At 36.6% G+C, this 17,316-nt stretch overlaps 1 protein-coding gene across 1 annotated transcript in view; it reads right to left on the bottom strand.

Moving 5' to 3' along the window:
* The window catches only part of RAD50 (RAD50 double strand break repair protein), a 41,451-nt gene that overhangs the window by 11,643 nt on the left and 12,492 nt on the right, over positions 1-17,316 (bottom strand). The window contains exons 10-21 of the mRNA XM_034779161.1: positions 16,132-16,314; positions 15,741-15,898; positions 12,670-12,845; positions 11,770-12,007; positions 10,071-10,260; positions 8,786-8,912; positions 8,259-8,452; positions 7,742-7,852; positions 7,065-7,157; positions 6,876-6,989; positions 4,344-4,471; positions 2,730-2,954 (exon numbers count right to left, since the gene is read on the bottom strand). Of these exons, the coding sequence (XP_034635052.1) occupies positions 2,730-2,954; positions 4,344-4,471; positions 6,876-6,989; positions 7,065-7,157; positions 7,742-7,852; positions 8,259-8,452; positions 8,786-8,912; positions 10,071-10,260; positions 11,770-12,007; positions 12,670-12,845; positions 15,741-15,898; positions 16,132-16,314 (1,937 nt within the window). The remainder of the gene's footprint in view (positions 1-2,729; positions 2,955-4,343; positions 4,472-6,875; positions 6,990-7,064; positions 7,158-7,741; positions 7,853-8,258; positions 8,453-8,785; positions 8,913-10,070; positions 10,261-11,769; positions 12,008-12,669; positions 12,846-15,740; positions 15,899-16,131; positions 16,315-17,316) is intronic.

Genomic DNA, 17,316 nt, shown 5'->3' with positions numbered 1-17,316 from the left:
ACACTGCAGAAAAACACAAGGTAAAATGTCCTGAATGCAACTGTAATAAATTTAAATTTTAATCCTTAACCAGAACTGCTTATAGATTGTGATGAATAAATCATTATCAATGGAAGACTAATGTTTATATGTCTGCAGTGCATCAATAAAAGACTATTATGATTGTGACAATTTGCTATAATATGTTAAGTAGCATGCCATCAGCCCCAAACTGTGCTGTCTCTCTAAATCTTTGTAAAATACAAAAGACACTAAAGAATATTTGTTGTAGTTTAAAATCCATCGTAAAATAAAAATGCAGAATACCTTTACTGATGAAAAATTGTAAGCCCAGTAGAAAGGAAAATTAGTTTACTGCTTTTAAAAAAAAATTATGGAGGAAAAACTGTCACCAACAGCTTACTTTATCTTTACCATTCATTTAACACAGACCCTGGGCATGAAGCCATCAGCCCTTAGGAAATTCCAACTAGTACAGAATGCTTCATCACATCTCTTCAGAAGTATGGGCTAGCACAAGCATATGTAACCTGTTCTCCACTCTCTATGCTGGTTTCCCATAGAATATCAATACAAAGTTCTCAATCCTTATCTGCAAGGTGCTCAATAGCCTAGGCCAGCTGAGCATATCAAAAAGATCAACTAAGGCTTTGGAATGAAGCCTGCGGTCAACAGTTCTGCTTCTTGGGGACGATGGAGCATTCTACCAGAAGGCAAAGATCTTCTGTGCAAGAGAAAAGGCTTTCTTGAGGTCAGTCTGAGACTAGAATGAGCTCCCACAAGAAGTAAGGACCGTCACAGACCCCATCACATTCTACTCTAAGGAACACTTGTTCAATCTTTTCTTCTCTAACAGAAAACACAGCACGTACATTAAAAAAACCTCAAACCCCTCCAAGTCAAAACACTACACTGCACACACACTTCTCCACTTGATATGAGAGTTAGAGAGAGCAAACCACTTGTGACAAATGCTAATCATATTGCTTAGTGCTAAGATACTATGGTAATGAGGGTAGTACAGGAACTTGTATAGAAAAGAAGAGCAAAATGGGTTTGGTATCCAAATACCTAAATAAATTCCACCGTGCTCATAACTGTTATTTTGGACTTTTTGTCTTTTGCGGCTACACGAGAGAAAAACTGCAGAAAGAAATTCCTGAATATCCATAAGACAGAGTTATATCTTGTGTATCTGTACTGAGTCAAGAGTCCCTTTCCCCCTCCCCCCCCAAAAAAAAACCTGGAGGCATGCCAATGATCAGAGGGAGTGATAAGAAAATGAAAACGGTGTGTGACTCTCCTTATACAGTTTCCTAAAAATTCCTTTATGGGGGAAAGGATCCATAGGAGAACAGGACAATCTGCATGGAGACCCTGTGTTTCCACACCACCTTTGGATCCTCCTCTGGTTTCCAGACAACTCTGCTGCTAGGGAACTGTGCTGCCTGGGTTTCCTCTGCCAGTAGCTGCCCTGGAGAACCCCATGAAAGGGGGTTTCATAGCATGGAGAGGATTCTACACAAAAGGCCAACAGAATGATCCTGTGTTATCATTTAGGTTCATTCACTGGACAGTTTTGCTGAATATAACTATATGAATCTTCTCTCATACCTCCTAACTTGTACATCTAGACCCAAAGAGTTTCTCCAAAGAACTGGAAATGAAATGGGTTTGAGAGGATTAGGAAGACAATTTTCAGGTTTCAGAGTAGCAGCTGTGCTAGTCTGTATCCGCAAAAAGAAGAACAGGAGTACTTGTGGCACCTTAGAGACTAACAAATTTATTAGAGCATAAGCTTTCGTGGACTACAGCCATGATGTTATGCATCCGAAGATGTAGTCCACGAAAGCTTATGCTCTAATAAATTTGTTAGTCTCTAAGGTGCCACAAGTACTCCTGTTCTTCTTTTTGCGGAGACAATTTTGTTACTGATTTATGACTTAACTGGTTCAGTTGTATTGCATACATGAAAATGGAGTGGATGACATGATGACTGATATACCTTAACTTCTGGGGACATGTTTATGGTTCCAATCTTGTGCAATGTGCTGAATTATTTTCTTCATTAATAAAATTTGTTTTAAGAAAATGCAGCTATCTTCATCCTATCTTCTAGATATAAAGAAGTTCTGGTTGCAAGCTTTCAGGATAAATATTATAGAACCATTTAAAAAGAAATACCCCACATTTCTATAGGAACTTTAAACTTAAATAACTGATTTTATATCAGGGAAAGAACCATGATATTTTTCAAGAATGTCAAGAATTTTTAAGAATGAATTTACTCACTATTTTGAATTTATCCTAGAAAGCTTGAAATTGAAAGCTGTTTCCATACCAAAACTCCTCCCTTTAAGTTGTGTTCACCCAATGGTTTGTTATTTACTGTTGTTCCTAAGTGTTGGGCTACTATATGAATAATTTATTTTTATAACACTGAAGAATTTGCTTTGATCAAAACCTAACCAATTTTGACCCAATTAACCTTGGGCTTGACAATGTCTTTTTAAAATTATATCTTGGGAGAAAAGAATATTGATCAGACTTTTTTTCCCAATAGCTACACATGATAAGTCAGCTTTGGTGGCATGGTTTGCACTGCAAAAGATAATATTGCATTTCAAAAATTATTTTAGTTTTAGGCTCAATAAGAGAGGTGTGTGATGTTACTAAATGTAAAACAGTCTCTAAATGTTTAGGGAGCGTCGTCATATTAAAATACTCACTTATCAAGTGCCTTGTAGTACATGTCTAGATCCCTGTTTACCAGCTCTGTTGTTCTCATAACAATCATCATTTCTCTGTACTTTTCCTCAGCATCTTTGAACTGAGATTCTCGAAGCTCTTTCTTAAACCGAATGATCTCTTCCTCAAATCCATGCTGCCGACCTAATGCCAAACTGTGATTTCTTTTAAAATCCTCTAATTTCTCCACCAGACATTGTCGTTCACTGTCAAGTAAGAGAAGAATCAAGGTATATAAAGTGTTCTGCATTTAAGGCTTCATATACAATGAAGTCTTTAAAAAACAGCCCTACTTCCCTAGTTATGCCAGAAAGTAACACTTTGTATACAAACTTAAGTACTAGAAATTAATCCACAAGGCCTAGAGTATGTTTATTGGTCTGAAAGTTGGAAGTGTACTATGAAAATATATTTACTATTGGCAAAAAGTGAGAAAACATTTTTGATAAAATTTGTTTACAGAATAAACTTAAAGCCACTATCTAGTTAGAGAAAACAAATGACCAATGTTGGAGGCTGGAATGCTATAAAATAACTAGTCTGACATTAGGGACCTAATTATTCATGCTGCTGCTCAGCAACAAGATTATTATTTTGATAATTTGTTAGGTGCCAATACTGTATTTGGCACTGTACAAACAAATATAAAAAATAGCTACTGCCCCAAAGAATTTACAAATCCAAGGGATTAATACCAAAATTTCTGAAATCAATGGAAGATATGCCATTGGCTTTAATGCAAGCAGGATTGAGCATTGAAAAAAAGACATGAAGACACGATATTCTTGTTTGGAGAAAGGAATTAATTCCCCACACATGGTTTGGAATTATGATGGAAAAATCATTGAAAACATTCAATGTGCAGAAACAAGAAAGAGGGCAAAGATACTCTTCAAGCTACATTTTTTAAAATTCGACAATCATACATGACATTTTAAATTTCATATTACAAAACTATCAGAAAAGATACACTGCTCATAAAATATTAAGCTGTATTAGATGTGGTATATAAAAGAAAATAAAAGTGGTAATATTGTTATTTTATAATTCTATTTGAAATGCTACTTGCAGGATTGGTTGCCACAGTAGTCGCAAAATATATACGATTACATTGGGGTTTGATCCTGCGAACACACATGTGAGTGACTACTTGCATAAGGAGTCCCACAAACATCAAATGGACTTATGCACATGTGTAACTTCACTCATGTAAGAAGTGTTTGTAGGATTGGACCTTTGGAGATTTTGTAAAGCAGCAGTCCTCAAAACTATGGTTTCTGGAATATTTGCTGATCAAAATAACAAAAATTTGCTGGCCTTCCTCTTAATTCCCACTACTAAATGACACTCAAAAAGACAAGAAAATATTTAATGTACTTTTAATTAGCACCACTTTTTAATTTAAGCAATTAGCTTATGTTAAAGTTGACACAGGGATTTTACGCATGCATGAACTTGGAGGGGAAGTGGTCTGTGTGAGTGGAAGGAAAGGTGGTCCATGAAACAATTCTCTGTTAAGATGTGGTCAACTTCTTGAAAACTCCTGCTTAACATTTAAGAAGTTATTTTTTTTTAAAAAGATAAGGTAACCCTACTTTTTCAGTTGTGGAACTTTCATTTCCCCCATCTCCTTCAAATGTTGTTTTCGTTCTTCTTCAACTTCTTTTAGGTCGTCATTTCTTTTTCTTAATGTAAGGTTATCCTCTAGCCATCTTTCCTGGATCTAAAGTCAAATAAAGTCAAGCGGTTTAACAGACTAATGCATTTTTCAAATTCCATATGTTTTTACAAAATTACATAACTTTCCACATCTAAATGAAAGCTTTTGATTATTTTAATCAATGGCTCTGGATAGATAAGTCATTGGAGATGAAATTTTCCATGAACCATGTATGCCTCAAAATGCCTTTAGGCATTACAACGAATATTATTAATAATAAAATATCAAACATGCCAGTTGGATTTTTGCTTGTAAATAAATAAAATTTAGGTGTCACAATAATACTTTATTCTGATTAAACACATAGTATAGTGAAAAAAATGGGATAAATCCAGTCTAATGCTTGAGAATATAAGTAGTGTTTATTAAATACACTACCAAAGAATTTCAAGTATTGAAAAAGAACAAGTACAAGCTAATAAACATGTTCAAGAGTGACTAGTTGCTTCTGATGCCTTGATTTCTGGTTTCAGAGTGGTAGCCATGTTAGTCTGTATCAGCAAAAAGAACAAGGAGTACTTATGGCACCTTAGAGACTAACAAATTTATTTGAGCATAAGCTTTCGTGGGCTAAAACCCACTTCATCGGATGCATCCAGTGGAAAATACAGTAGGAAGATATATATACACACAGAGAACATGAAAAAATGGGTGCTGCTATACCAACTATAACAAGAGTAATCAATTAAGGTGGGCTATTATCAGCAGGAGAAAAAAAACTTTTGTAGTGATAATCAGGATGGCCCATTTCCAACAGTTGACAAGAAGGTGTGAACAACAGTATGGGGAAAAATGGCGACTTTGAGGTCTGTAATTGAGTGACCAGGGAGGTTGAAGTGTTCTCCCACTGGTTTTTGAATGTTATAATTCTTGACGTCTGATTTGTGTCCATTTATTCTTTTGCTTAGAGACTGTCCGGTTTGGCCAATGTACATGGCAGAGGGGCATTGCTGGTAGCTGATGGCATATATCACATTGGTAGATGTGCAGGTGAACGAGCCTCTGATAGTGTAGCTGATGTGATTAGGTTCTGTGATGGTTTCCTGTCCTGTAGTTGGTGACTTGAAGAAACAGATTGACAGATCCAGAGGAGTACCCACAAGTCACCTACTACAGGACAGGCCCAACAAAGAAAGTAACAGAACGCCACTAGCTGTCACCTTCAGCCCCCAACTAAAACCTCTCCAGCGCATCATCAAGGATCTACAACCTATCCTGAAGGCCGATCCCTCACTCTCACAGGTCTTGGGAGACAGGCCAGTCCTCTCTTACAGACATCCCCCAACCTGAAGAAAATACTCACCAGTAACCACACAACAAAAACACTAACCCAGGAACCTATCCTTGCAACAAAGCCTGTTGCCAACTCTGTCCACATATCTATTCAGGGGACACCATCATAGGACCTAATCACATCAGCCACACTATCAGAGGCTCGTTCACCTGCGCATCTACCAATGTGATGTATGCCATCATGATGTCAAGAATTATAACATTCAAAAACCAGTGGGAGAACACTTCAATCTCCCTGGTCACTCAATTACAGACCTCAAAGTTGCCATACTCCAACAAAAATACTTCAAAAACAGACTCCAACAAGAAACTGCAAAATTGGAATTAATTTGCAAAGTGGACACCATTAAATTAGGCTTGAATACAGACTGGGAGTGGATGGGTCATTACAAAAAGGAAAAACTATTTCCCCATGCTAATTTTTCCCCCTACTGTTACTCACACTTTCTTGTCAACTGTTGGAAATGGCCATCCTGATTATCACTACAAACGTTTTTTTTTCTCCTGCTGATAATAGGCCACCTTAATTTATTACCTCTCATTATAGTTGGTATAGCAACACCCATTTTTTCATGTTCTCTGTGAATATATATCTTCCTACTGTTTTTTCCACTGGATGCATCCGATGAAGTGGGTTTTAGCCCATGAAAGCTTATGCTCAAATAAATTTGTTAGTCTCTAAGATGCCACAAGTACTCTTCGTTCTTTTTGCTTGATTTCTGGGTATCCTTAAAGGGCCCTCCTACTCAGAAGGCTCTACATGCAAAATTACTAGTCACTTCTGAAAATTTAGGCTGATAATTACACTATATACTTATCTCTTTTGGACTACTATGTAAGCTGAACATTATAGACCCAACTTTTCAAGAATGCATCTACTTTAGAATGTGTAAATCTTGCACTTTTGGGGCTGATACATGGTAATTATTCTCACTAAGGTTCTGATCAGTCAAACTGATCTATGTGGGAAGACCCTTGTGCCAGCGTAGGTCACTCCTGAGTCACCGCAGTTCTGCCTGGGTGCTAGGGACCACTTGCTGGGACCCACCTACAGGATCAAGGCCTAACCACTCAGTATATGCTCTATCATAAACCAAGACAAGTAGGAACTTACCTTCTGAGTATCAATGTCTTGTCTAATTGTTCCCATTTCTTTACTTATTTTTTCTTTCTGTTTCTCACAATCAGCTAGTTGAGTTTTTACTTCATCAAGTTCAGACTCTTTTTGCTATATAGAAAGGAAATTTTGTTAGTTTAACGAAAAATAAAGTTTGAGTATTTTTATTCTCTATTATAAAATTACCTTTTTATAGTCTTCTTTTCCTCCCTGAATATATTTTTCAATTTCTTTCACATAGTCATGGATATTTTTAACTTTCTCTTTGATCTCATTTATCTGTGGGGAAAAAATATCTAATGTAATATAGATTTATGTCTAAAATATATATATACTTCACAGAACTGCATAAACTTTAAGTACAGAACATTTTCAAAGTGCAGATCATTATCATAGCTAAAGCTTACTTACCTGTGAAACCATTTAGTTTTTAAAAGCCAGGTATAATCCAGTTTATCTCACATTACCATACTTTTCAAAACACATTTAAATGTTATATTTTTTAGCAGATAGATGCATAATTATTTTTACTGAGTGTTGTTACACAGAGCTTTCCCCCCCAAACAAGGCTATTTATATTACTACATTTTATTGATTTTTAATTAATTGTTGTCAGAATTGTAAAGCAACCAGATGCTTTGGCAATGAGTACCAATATAAATTCTAAACAATCTCACACATCTAATAGTTTGCTTCACATTAATCTTCTACTATGTAAATCCATGACAATTCTCAACAAGGGAAACTTCTTTATGACAAAGGCCCTGCACCTTTGTCTAAAAAGTGTATCATTTTAATTGACTGAATTTCTACTATCCCAACCTAAGCAAAATACATTTTACTAACGTGATAAGTAGTCTAACCTTCTCTTGTGTTACTTTGTTACTTGTGTTCTTTTTGTTGATTAGATCTACTCTCTCTCGCTGAAGTTTTTCTAAAGTTGCTTCCAAAGGAAATAGCTGATCCTTCGCCTCCTAGGGGAAAAAAACAGCCAAGTTGCCTAATTTCCATTAGAAATCCATCCTTATCTTCTCAGTGCCTTAGAGATTGTTTCCTGTTATTGCTTGTAAAATTGTGAAAAAAACACAGGCATGCATGTGAACACACCTGGTTTTTCTGTGATCTGGAAGTTTTTTAAAGGAAGTATGTTTATTTTTTCAGTGTTAATGAAATTGTGAATATGCAGATAAAGCAAGTGCAATAGGGTGCCAAACTTATACGGTGGCAAAATAAACAGGAGGAATTAAAAAATAAATCTTAATTTCCATGATAACTGATAATGTTAAAATAGGACAAAGTTAATCCTAATGTACCCTAGTTAAATTCAATATTTAACAGTATTTCCACATAAGTAAAGAAACCACTATTGGACTTTCTTACTTTGATCTCTCTGTATAAAGACTGAACCCCAGTGGACAATTCCACAGTCTGATCCTCCAGTTGTTGTCGACGCTGCATATTACTGGAAATTTGTAGCTTCTCTGCTTTAAGTTCATTCACTGTACTCTTTAGCTGCTGGATCTGAGTCTGCTGGTCCTGTTTAAGTTTTTGATTTAACTCAATTTTACCAGTAACTGCAGAAAAATAAATACCCCCCCCCCCGCATTTAATCAAATTAATTACATTAACCAAAACCTTTTACTCTGCACTAACTGAAATCTTACTCTTAGTATCAGATGATGGATCATAACATACAAAACATTCCAATGAAAAATGAGAAGCAGTATGCCTGAAATAAGACTTCATTAAAAGATATTAAATAATCAACTATCGCTTTAAAAAATTAAAAATATAAATAAGCATATACTTTACAATAGAAACTTTCATAAAAGAAGTTTTAAAAAGTTACTTTCAATATTCAAAATGCACAGAGGCTAGGAAACTATCAGTTTACTTGTATGATTTACCTGTATCCCACAGGTGTTTTTTTTCTTGTTTTTCCTGGCTTACTTGTATAAGAGTTCGATCTAAGTCTACCCCTTGCAGCTTATTGGCCTGCTGGGCAATTTTTCGTTCAACATCCCTTAGATCAGTCTGAAAATAACAGGAAAAAACGTTAAAATTTTTGTAGTGTTGATTGCTGTATTTAATAACTTTAAGAAAACAATCTTGCACTCACCCTACTTCGAATTCAGAGCAGCTTATACTAAAAAATGTGTTTTAATCTAAAACAAACTATTTATTTTTAAAACAAATGTACAAATGGATGAGGTTATTTGCAATTGAGTTTATATTATAGACAAAATTTGCAAATTCAGAACTTCAGATGTGCATGGGAAAACAGCATTCACACAACGGTTTCGAGCTGAAAAATTCAGGTGTGCAAAATTGATGATGTAATTTGGTAGTCCATGTTATTAAATTAGGCACAATTGTAAAAGCTTACACTTAAGATCCGTTGAAACAAAGGAAGGAAAAATGTAGCCAGAGTAATAAATATATAATGATGCATTCAGAATTAAGGGCATTTTAAATCAGTATGATCAACATGACTGACTTCAAATCATACAAGGTGCAGAACTATATACTTTATTTCCTGCCCATTTGACACCTTTAAACACTGTGCCATGGTTTGACACAGCTGAAACTATGTCAGCTATTGTTTTGTTTTTTTAAAAAAAAAGTCAGTCAGAATTAGGAACATTCTTGAATTTATCTTCTCTTATTCAGTGTTGCATGAATATTTTCACTTAATTATGGGGCAAATGCTGTCCCCACATGTATGTGGATGGTGCTATAGCAAATGGGCACATTTGGAGAGGCACACAGTATGAAGCCCAGATGCAGGAAGAGTTGGAATAGAGTGGTAGAAGGTTAGGGCTGTAAAGGACAGTTCAGTCCCTAATTAGGAGTAGCTTCCAAAGTGATTGTGTTCCCATTTGAAGGCCTGGAGAACACAGGAAAAAGATTTCTCCCCTACTTCCACCATGGTGTTCTACAAAACCCAACGATGCTTGTGAATTGTTTGTAAAGCACTTTAGGATCCTCTGAAATTAAGGGCACTATACAAGTATATATTATTATTATCACCCATAACCACTTGTGATAATTTTGGTATTCTTTTTTTAAAATCCTCTTTTTCCTCTATTGTCTTTGAGATCCTTCAACATTTCGAGGCACTGTGATGGACTGCATACCAAGGTAGCACTAATGGAGTGTTATTTTATTCATTAATAAGTCCAGTAAACTTACCTGGTACCTTTCCATAAGTGTTATATCTTGTAAACATGCTTTGGCACTTTCCTCCTCAGGCATAACTGTACCTAAGAGAGTTTCCTGTTCTTCTACATCACTCTTTAGGCGCTGAATATCTCGGTTTACATTCTGTAGCTTGTTTCTTAAGTCTGGTATGTCCTTTTCTTTAAGTTCAGCTATGGTCTGCCTTAATATAAAATATAAATCCATAATAACACTTGCTCATTTAAAAATAGTAGCTTAAGTTCAAAATAATGGGTAATTTGTGCTATGATTTAAAATTGGAGCAGATGGAACTATTTTACAGAAATTATCAGTTACTGAAATCTGCCCATCTGGTCATCTCATTTCATCAACCTATGGTAACAGATCCTATCCTTTCAGTCAGCTAAGATCAGTTCAAAGCCAAGAAAACTTATCAAAGCAATGTGCTCATACTAGCCTCAGATCTTACAGAAAACCACTATACAATACTACCACCTTGTGAAGGAAAAGCATAAAAAGTTTTTATATTGTGTATTTTTTTTCTCTCTTACACACTAAGTCCCATGCAACCCTGAGCTAACCAGACTACTAGAAAACAGGCTTCCAAAACTTCTTGAGCCTGGAGACCCTTCATCTCTGCAAAATGCATGCGTTTTCCACCCCAACCCCAAATCTTGTTGGTACTGACATGAATTATAAACTTTTTTTCAGTTTTGTTTTGGGGGAGTGGTGGGGAGAGAAGAAAAGGAGAGTAATTCAAAGTGCCTTGTGTGATACATTTTCCCCAGTTTAAAAGATGCAGACAATTTTGAAGCAAGGATAATTAATTTTTGTAGAGAGATCTGCAGGGATCCTTCTGGTGATTTTTTTTTTTTAAACATTAACTGCTATCTGGTGCCATCTGGTAAATTTCAAAAACAACAATTAAACTGCTCCTTAGAAAGATCTAATGTCAAGGAATAAAATTCAATCCATGCAGGGATGGATTAGCAGTATACAGAGACAAGGATGGATTCCACAAAAGGCAGGAGCGCGAGCGCGCACACACACACACACACACTCTCTCTCTCTCTCTAGGAGGTACTGTGGACCCACTAGGAAGTTCCTGCAGATCCCAAGTTCAGAGTTTCTGCTCCAGAAGGTCTGAATTCACACAACCTTCTCAGAAACAGAAAGAGATTAATAAAAATAATTGATTTATATCACCTGTAACAAAATGTTTGTAAAATGGTGAGCTTGTTTCACAGTTTGTTTTTAGCAACATAGTCTCCGCTTCAGCAAACATATTTAACATGAAGTAGAATGAAGACATTTTAGTAACAGCATAAATAATTTCACCATTTTAATTACATAGAGGTTAAAAAGTGAAAAAAAAAAGGAGGAAATTTTATACTGGACATGACCACTGAAGAAGCAACACTTAACCAATTCCTCTGCCTAGCCCTCAACAGAAATGTGAAAGTACTGGAATTGTCAAACATATAGTACAGTCTAAACTGAGTAGAGGACAAAGCTCTTAGTTATTATGTATTGACGTAATGACACTTTCTAGGGTTAGTGTTTTGAGAGTTGAATTATCTACTTCCAAAATATTTTCCTCACGTTTATTCTTGTGCTTTGTAACACACAGAAACTATCATCATTTGGAATAATCTGATTCCTTTTAAAAGTGTGTAACAAGAGGCATAGTATTCTCTGCGTGATACCTTACCTTATTGGTTTAAGCCCCATCATTTCATCACGCTTCTTTTCTCTTCTTTTAAGCTCAGACTCTGTTGACTTCAGTTTATCTGGAGCAAGACGTAACTTGGACTGCAGATCGCTAATTACATCTTCCAGTTCTGACTCTGTTTGAAAGACCCTCTGACAAACTGGGCAACATGACTGTTTCTCATCTGTCAGTTGTGTAATAAACTGTGAATAAACTGCTGTGGCTCCAGCAAGCATAGCTGTTTTTAAAAGAATAAATTAAAGTTTGTCAATGCAAGCAGTGGATAATCAAATCTGCAACAATAATTTGTTGCACTACAAAAGGAAACAAATTTGATACCTGTGAAATTAACAGAACAAGGGAATATTTTAGCTTAAATTGCTCTCTCTTAAATAAATGAATTGTGAAAGTGACTGTAATTTTCTTTGAATACTACCAGACTCTTCTGCTAACATTAGGCACAACGAGCCACATCTGTGGCCACGCTGGAGCTGCTCATTTGCACTGTTTGTATAGCTGGCAGATCCAGGTAGCGGAATATTCTCCCAGCTTTGACACAATCGAGGATCAGGACCTAAATATTTACTAAGTCAAAGCAGTTACTAGTAAATTTATAAGAATGAAGTAATAAGGTAGCAAATTCATTGAGAGAACGAAAATATTTTCATGGCGGTTTACATGCAATATAGAAGTAAAAGAATAAAACTAAGGAAAAATTATTTTAATTTTATTCTTAAATATGGCACCTTCAGGTTGGGCCTTATATCAAATTTTATATTAACTATTGATCATCTCACAAGGACCCACTACTCCATATAACAGGCAGTATTACTGTCTTAAGATTTGGAATTTAAGTTTAAAAAGAGCATTAGAAGAAAGTGAAGAAATACGTAAACTTACCGCGCTGCTTTGAAGTCTTTTCAATTTCATCCTGAAGTTTGTATAGATCACTATCAAAATCTTGGCTTCCACAAACATCAAAAAGTTTGTCTTCATAATTGGACAACTGCTCTTCTTTTTTTCTTAGCTCAATACTGATATGATTTTTATTTTGTTCTGCTGAAGCTAGTTCTTTGCTGAAACAGGAATGTGTGAATTCTTATATTAAAGAAGGGCACCAAAACAAGTTTATAAACCATTATAGCCCAGAAACTATTAGGTTAGTTTGAATCTCAAATTCACATTGGACAAATTCCTGTCAGTTCTGGCTGAAAAACTCATCTACGAGGAATACTTTCAATACTATAAGCATTGGATAACACTTCTTATTTGCTACTTTGAAGACTGGGATAATATGTTGCATTTCCAAAGTCTACCAGCCTGTTTGCCAGAAGCTGGGAATGGGCGAAAGGGGATGGATCACTCGATGATTCCCTGTTCTTTTCATTCCCTCTGGGGCACCTGGCATTGGCCACTGTCGGAAGACAGGATACTGGGCTAGATGGACCTTTGGTCTCACCCAGTATGGCCGTTCTTATGTTCTTATGACAAGACATTATTTTTGTTTTCTAGCTTATTCCCGGAGTCCATTTCTAAATTATATATCCATGGCCATAACTTCCTAGAAATGAAATCTGAATTTCATTTTTATTGTTGTTTACTCCACTTATATACTAACTAGAGCTGTCAAGCGATTAAAAAAATTAATCGTGATTAATCACACTGTTAAACAATAATAGAATACCATTTATTTAAATATTTTTGGATGTTTTCTACATTTTCAAATATATGATTTCAATTACAACACAGAATACAAAAAGTACAGTGCTCACTTTATATTTATTTTTTATTACAAGTATTTGCACTGTAAAAAAAAGAAATAGTATTTTTCAATTCACCTAATACAAGTACTGTAGTGGAATCTCTATCATGAAAGTTGAACTTACAAATGTAGAATTATGTACAAAAAAACCCGCATTCAAAAATAAAACAATGTACAATTTTCATTCCTGCAAGTCCACTCAGTCCTACTTCAGCCAATCGCTCAGACAACAAGTTTGATTACTATTTGCTAGAGATAATGCTGCCCACTTCTTGTTTAAAATGTCACCTGAAAGTGAGAACAGGCGTTCACATGGCACCATTGTAGTTGGCGCCGCAAGATATTTACGTGCCAGATGCGCTAAAGATTCATATGTCCCTTCATGCTTCAACCACCATTCCAGAGGACATGTGTCCATGATGATGACGGGTTCTGATTGATAATTATCCAAAGCAGAGCGGACTGACACATGATAATTTTCATCATCTGAGTCAGATGCCACCAGCCAGAAGGTTGATTTCCTTTTTCGGTGGTTCAGGTTCTGTAGTTTCTGCATCTGAGTGTTGCTCTTTTTTGTCTTCTGAAAGCATTCTCCATACCTCGTCCCTCTCAGATTTTGGACGGCACTTCAGATTTTAAACCTTGGGTTGAGCGCTGTAGCTATTTTTAGAAATCTCACATTGGTACCTTCTTTGCGTTTTGTCAAATATGCTGTGAAATATAAGTGTTCTTAAAATGAACGTGCTGGGTTATAACCCGAGACTGCTATAACATGAAATAGATGGCAGAAGGCAGGTAAAACAGAACAGGAGACATACAATTCTCCCCCCAAGGAGTTCAGTCACAAATTTAGTTAATGCATTATTTTTTTAACGAGCATCATCAGCATGGAACCATGTCCTCTGGAATGGTGGTTGAAGCATGAAGGGACATATGAATCTTTAGCGCATCTGGCACGTAAATATTTTGCGGCGCCAGCTACAATGGTGCCATGTGAACGCCTGTTCTCACTTTCAGGTGACATTTTAAACAAGAAGTGGGCAGCATTATCTCTTGCAAATTGTAACCAAACTTGTTTGTATGAGCGATTGGCTGAAGTAGGATTGAGTGGACTTATAGCCTCTCAAGTTTTATACTGTTTTATTTTTGAATACAGTTATTTTTGTACATAATTCTACACTTGTAAGTTCAACCTTCATGATAAAAAGATTGCATTACATTACTTGTATTAGGTGAATTGAAAAATACTATTTCTTTTGTTTTTTACAGTGCAAATATTTGTAATAAAAATAAATATAAAGTGAGCACTGTACACATCATATTCTGTGTTGTAATTGAAATCAGTATATTTGAAAATGTAGAAAACATCCAAAAATATTTAATAAATTTCAATTGTATTCTATTGTTTAACAGTACGATTAATCGCGATTAATTTTTTTAACCGCGATTAATTTTTTTGAGTTCATCGCGTGAGTTAACTGCGATTAATTGACAGCCCTAATACTAACCCGTTTTCTGAAAATATTTTGAGCTGTCTTTTGGCTTAAGTATCCGTGTGAAAGGGGGCTAAGTTACATAAGGAAAATTATATTTGTTAGGAGTTCTAAAATTAGATCGCTTCCTAACAGTTATAAGCAAAGTTTATTACAGAATGTACCTGGTACGTGGATATTTCCAATATAAAAAAATCAGACCTATATTATTGAATAAAACATTATTCTACAACCATAAGGGGAAGAAACCCAAATCATATTGTCATTCTATTCTTTAAGAAAAGTATATTTCTTGACAGATCATTATATTTCATGTTTCTGAATCATGCAGTATCATTGAGTCCCAAATCTTGTAACCAGATCCAAATGGAGTCTCATGAACTTCAACTGGATTCTGCACAGCTATAAGGGGTCTGCCAATATGTATCCCACTGCAGGACTGGGGCCTCAATAATTTTACAAATAGAAATTATGGGCTTGATATAGAGATTTCTGGGTGAGATTTTTTAGCCTGTGTTATGCAGAAGGTCAGACTAGATTAGCGTAACAGTGCCTTCTGACCTTAAATATGCATTAATTTTAAGATGCAACAATAAATAACAACAATAATAAACTGTAGTAAGGGAACAGAAACAATGGATTAAACTGTCCAACTTCAAAATGAACTAACTTCAGAAATTAATTCTGAAGCCAGAATCGAGCAAATGAATACTTACTTAAGTTGGGCAAGCTTGTCTCTTGTCTGATTAATCTCTCTAGTTTTAGCATGAAGCCAATCCTCGAGCTGTTTTTTGTTTGGAAAATATCCCAGCAATAAGGTCAATTCATCAGTATGTCTAGATTTTATTTTTCTGATCTTCTCCTCTTTGTCCACCTTGGGGAACAAAATAGTCTTAAAATATACTATTCTATATTCACAAACTGTTATTTTATTCAGTGTACTTATAAAGTTAAATCTTTTTTCAAAGGCACAAAGAATTTTTTATGCAACTAATGATGTAAGATTCTGAGAAATAACTGCTCCTCATAAAGCCTCAATGAAAGGTATTAAATTCATGTACATTTCTTAACAAGAAGATACTAGGAAAATAAAAAGGAATACGCTACTTTGTCTTTCCTCAACATATCCATTTGGGTGATTGTCTTGGTATGCAAGTTTAGCTGTTCCATCTCCTGATCCAATTTCTGAAGAACCTTGTCCAGGTTTGCTTTCTCATTCTGAAGTTTTTGTACCTCCAATTCAAGAGCTTCCACATTGCTGTTCTTCTCAGCCTTATCTAGTTCACGTTCCTAAACAGAAAAATAAAACCAACCAAAGATTTATTTTTAAAATGTGATTTATAATTATGCCAATTAGAGAATAAGACTAATGAAGTCAGACTGATAATGAGATAGCAATATAACTCTGATGGATAAAGGAATGACAATTACGTGATCTGAAAGGACTCCATACAGAAGGATGAAGACTGTGAAATGGGGCTGTTAACAAGGGATGTAAAACAAAGAAAAGAAGACATGGATGTTAAGACTCCAACAAGGTTGCACAGCCTCCCCAACTGCTCATCTACTACCCTGATGGGTGCTAATATAAGAGAAGAAAAATGAGTTTTCATTCCCCTGTTAAGGTGCTAGATAGATAGAACATGGCTTCAATGTGCCTCATTCACATCCTGTTTGCTCTTTGGCATCCATTGAATGATAAACTATACTTAAGAGTTTTCCTTAAGGCAGGGATGGGCAAACTTTTTGGGCCAAGGGCCACATCTGGGTGAGGAAATTGTATGCAGAGCCGGGGCAGGGGGTTGGGGTGTGGGAGGGAGTGCGGGGTGTGGGAGGGGCTGCAGTGTGCAGGAAGGGGCTCAGGGCAAGGGATTGGGGCAGAGGAGGGATGCGGGTGTATGAGGGGGCTCAGGGAAGGGGGTTGGGGTGCAGGAGGAGTGCGGGAGGGGGCTCAGGACAGGGGTGCAGGAGGGGTGTGGACTGCGGGAGATGGATCAGGGCAGGGGGTTGGGGTGCAGGAGGGGTGTGGGGTGAAGCAGGGAGCTCAGGGCAGGGAGTTGGGGTGCAGGGCATACGAGGGGGCTCAGGGAAGGGGGTTGGGGTGCAGGAGGAGTGCGAGGTGCAGGCAGGGGCTTAGGGCAGGGAGTTGGGGGGCGGGGTGCAGGAGGGATTTGGGCTCTGGGGTGGCAGCAGCGCGCACCGGGGCCAGGGCAGGCTGCCTGCCCTGTCCCCAGTCCCAGGCCACTCCAGGAAGCGCTGCAGCCCCCGGGGGGGGGAGGGGGGGCAAAGGGC

This window comes from Trachemys scripta, chromosome 8 (genome assembly GCF_013100865.1).
Source record: "Trachemys scripta elegans isolate TJP31775 chromosome 8, CAS_Tse_1.0, whole genome shotgun sequence".
NCBI classification, from domain to species: domain Eukaryota; kingdom Metazoa; phylum Chordata; order Testudines; family Emydidae; genus Trachemys; species Trachemys scripta.
This window is presented reverse-complemented; position numbering and strand designations above follow the sequence as displayed.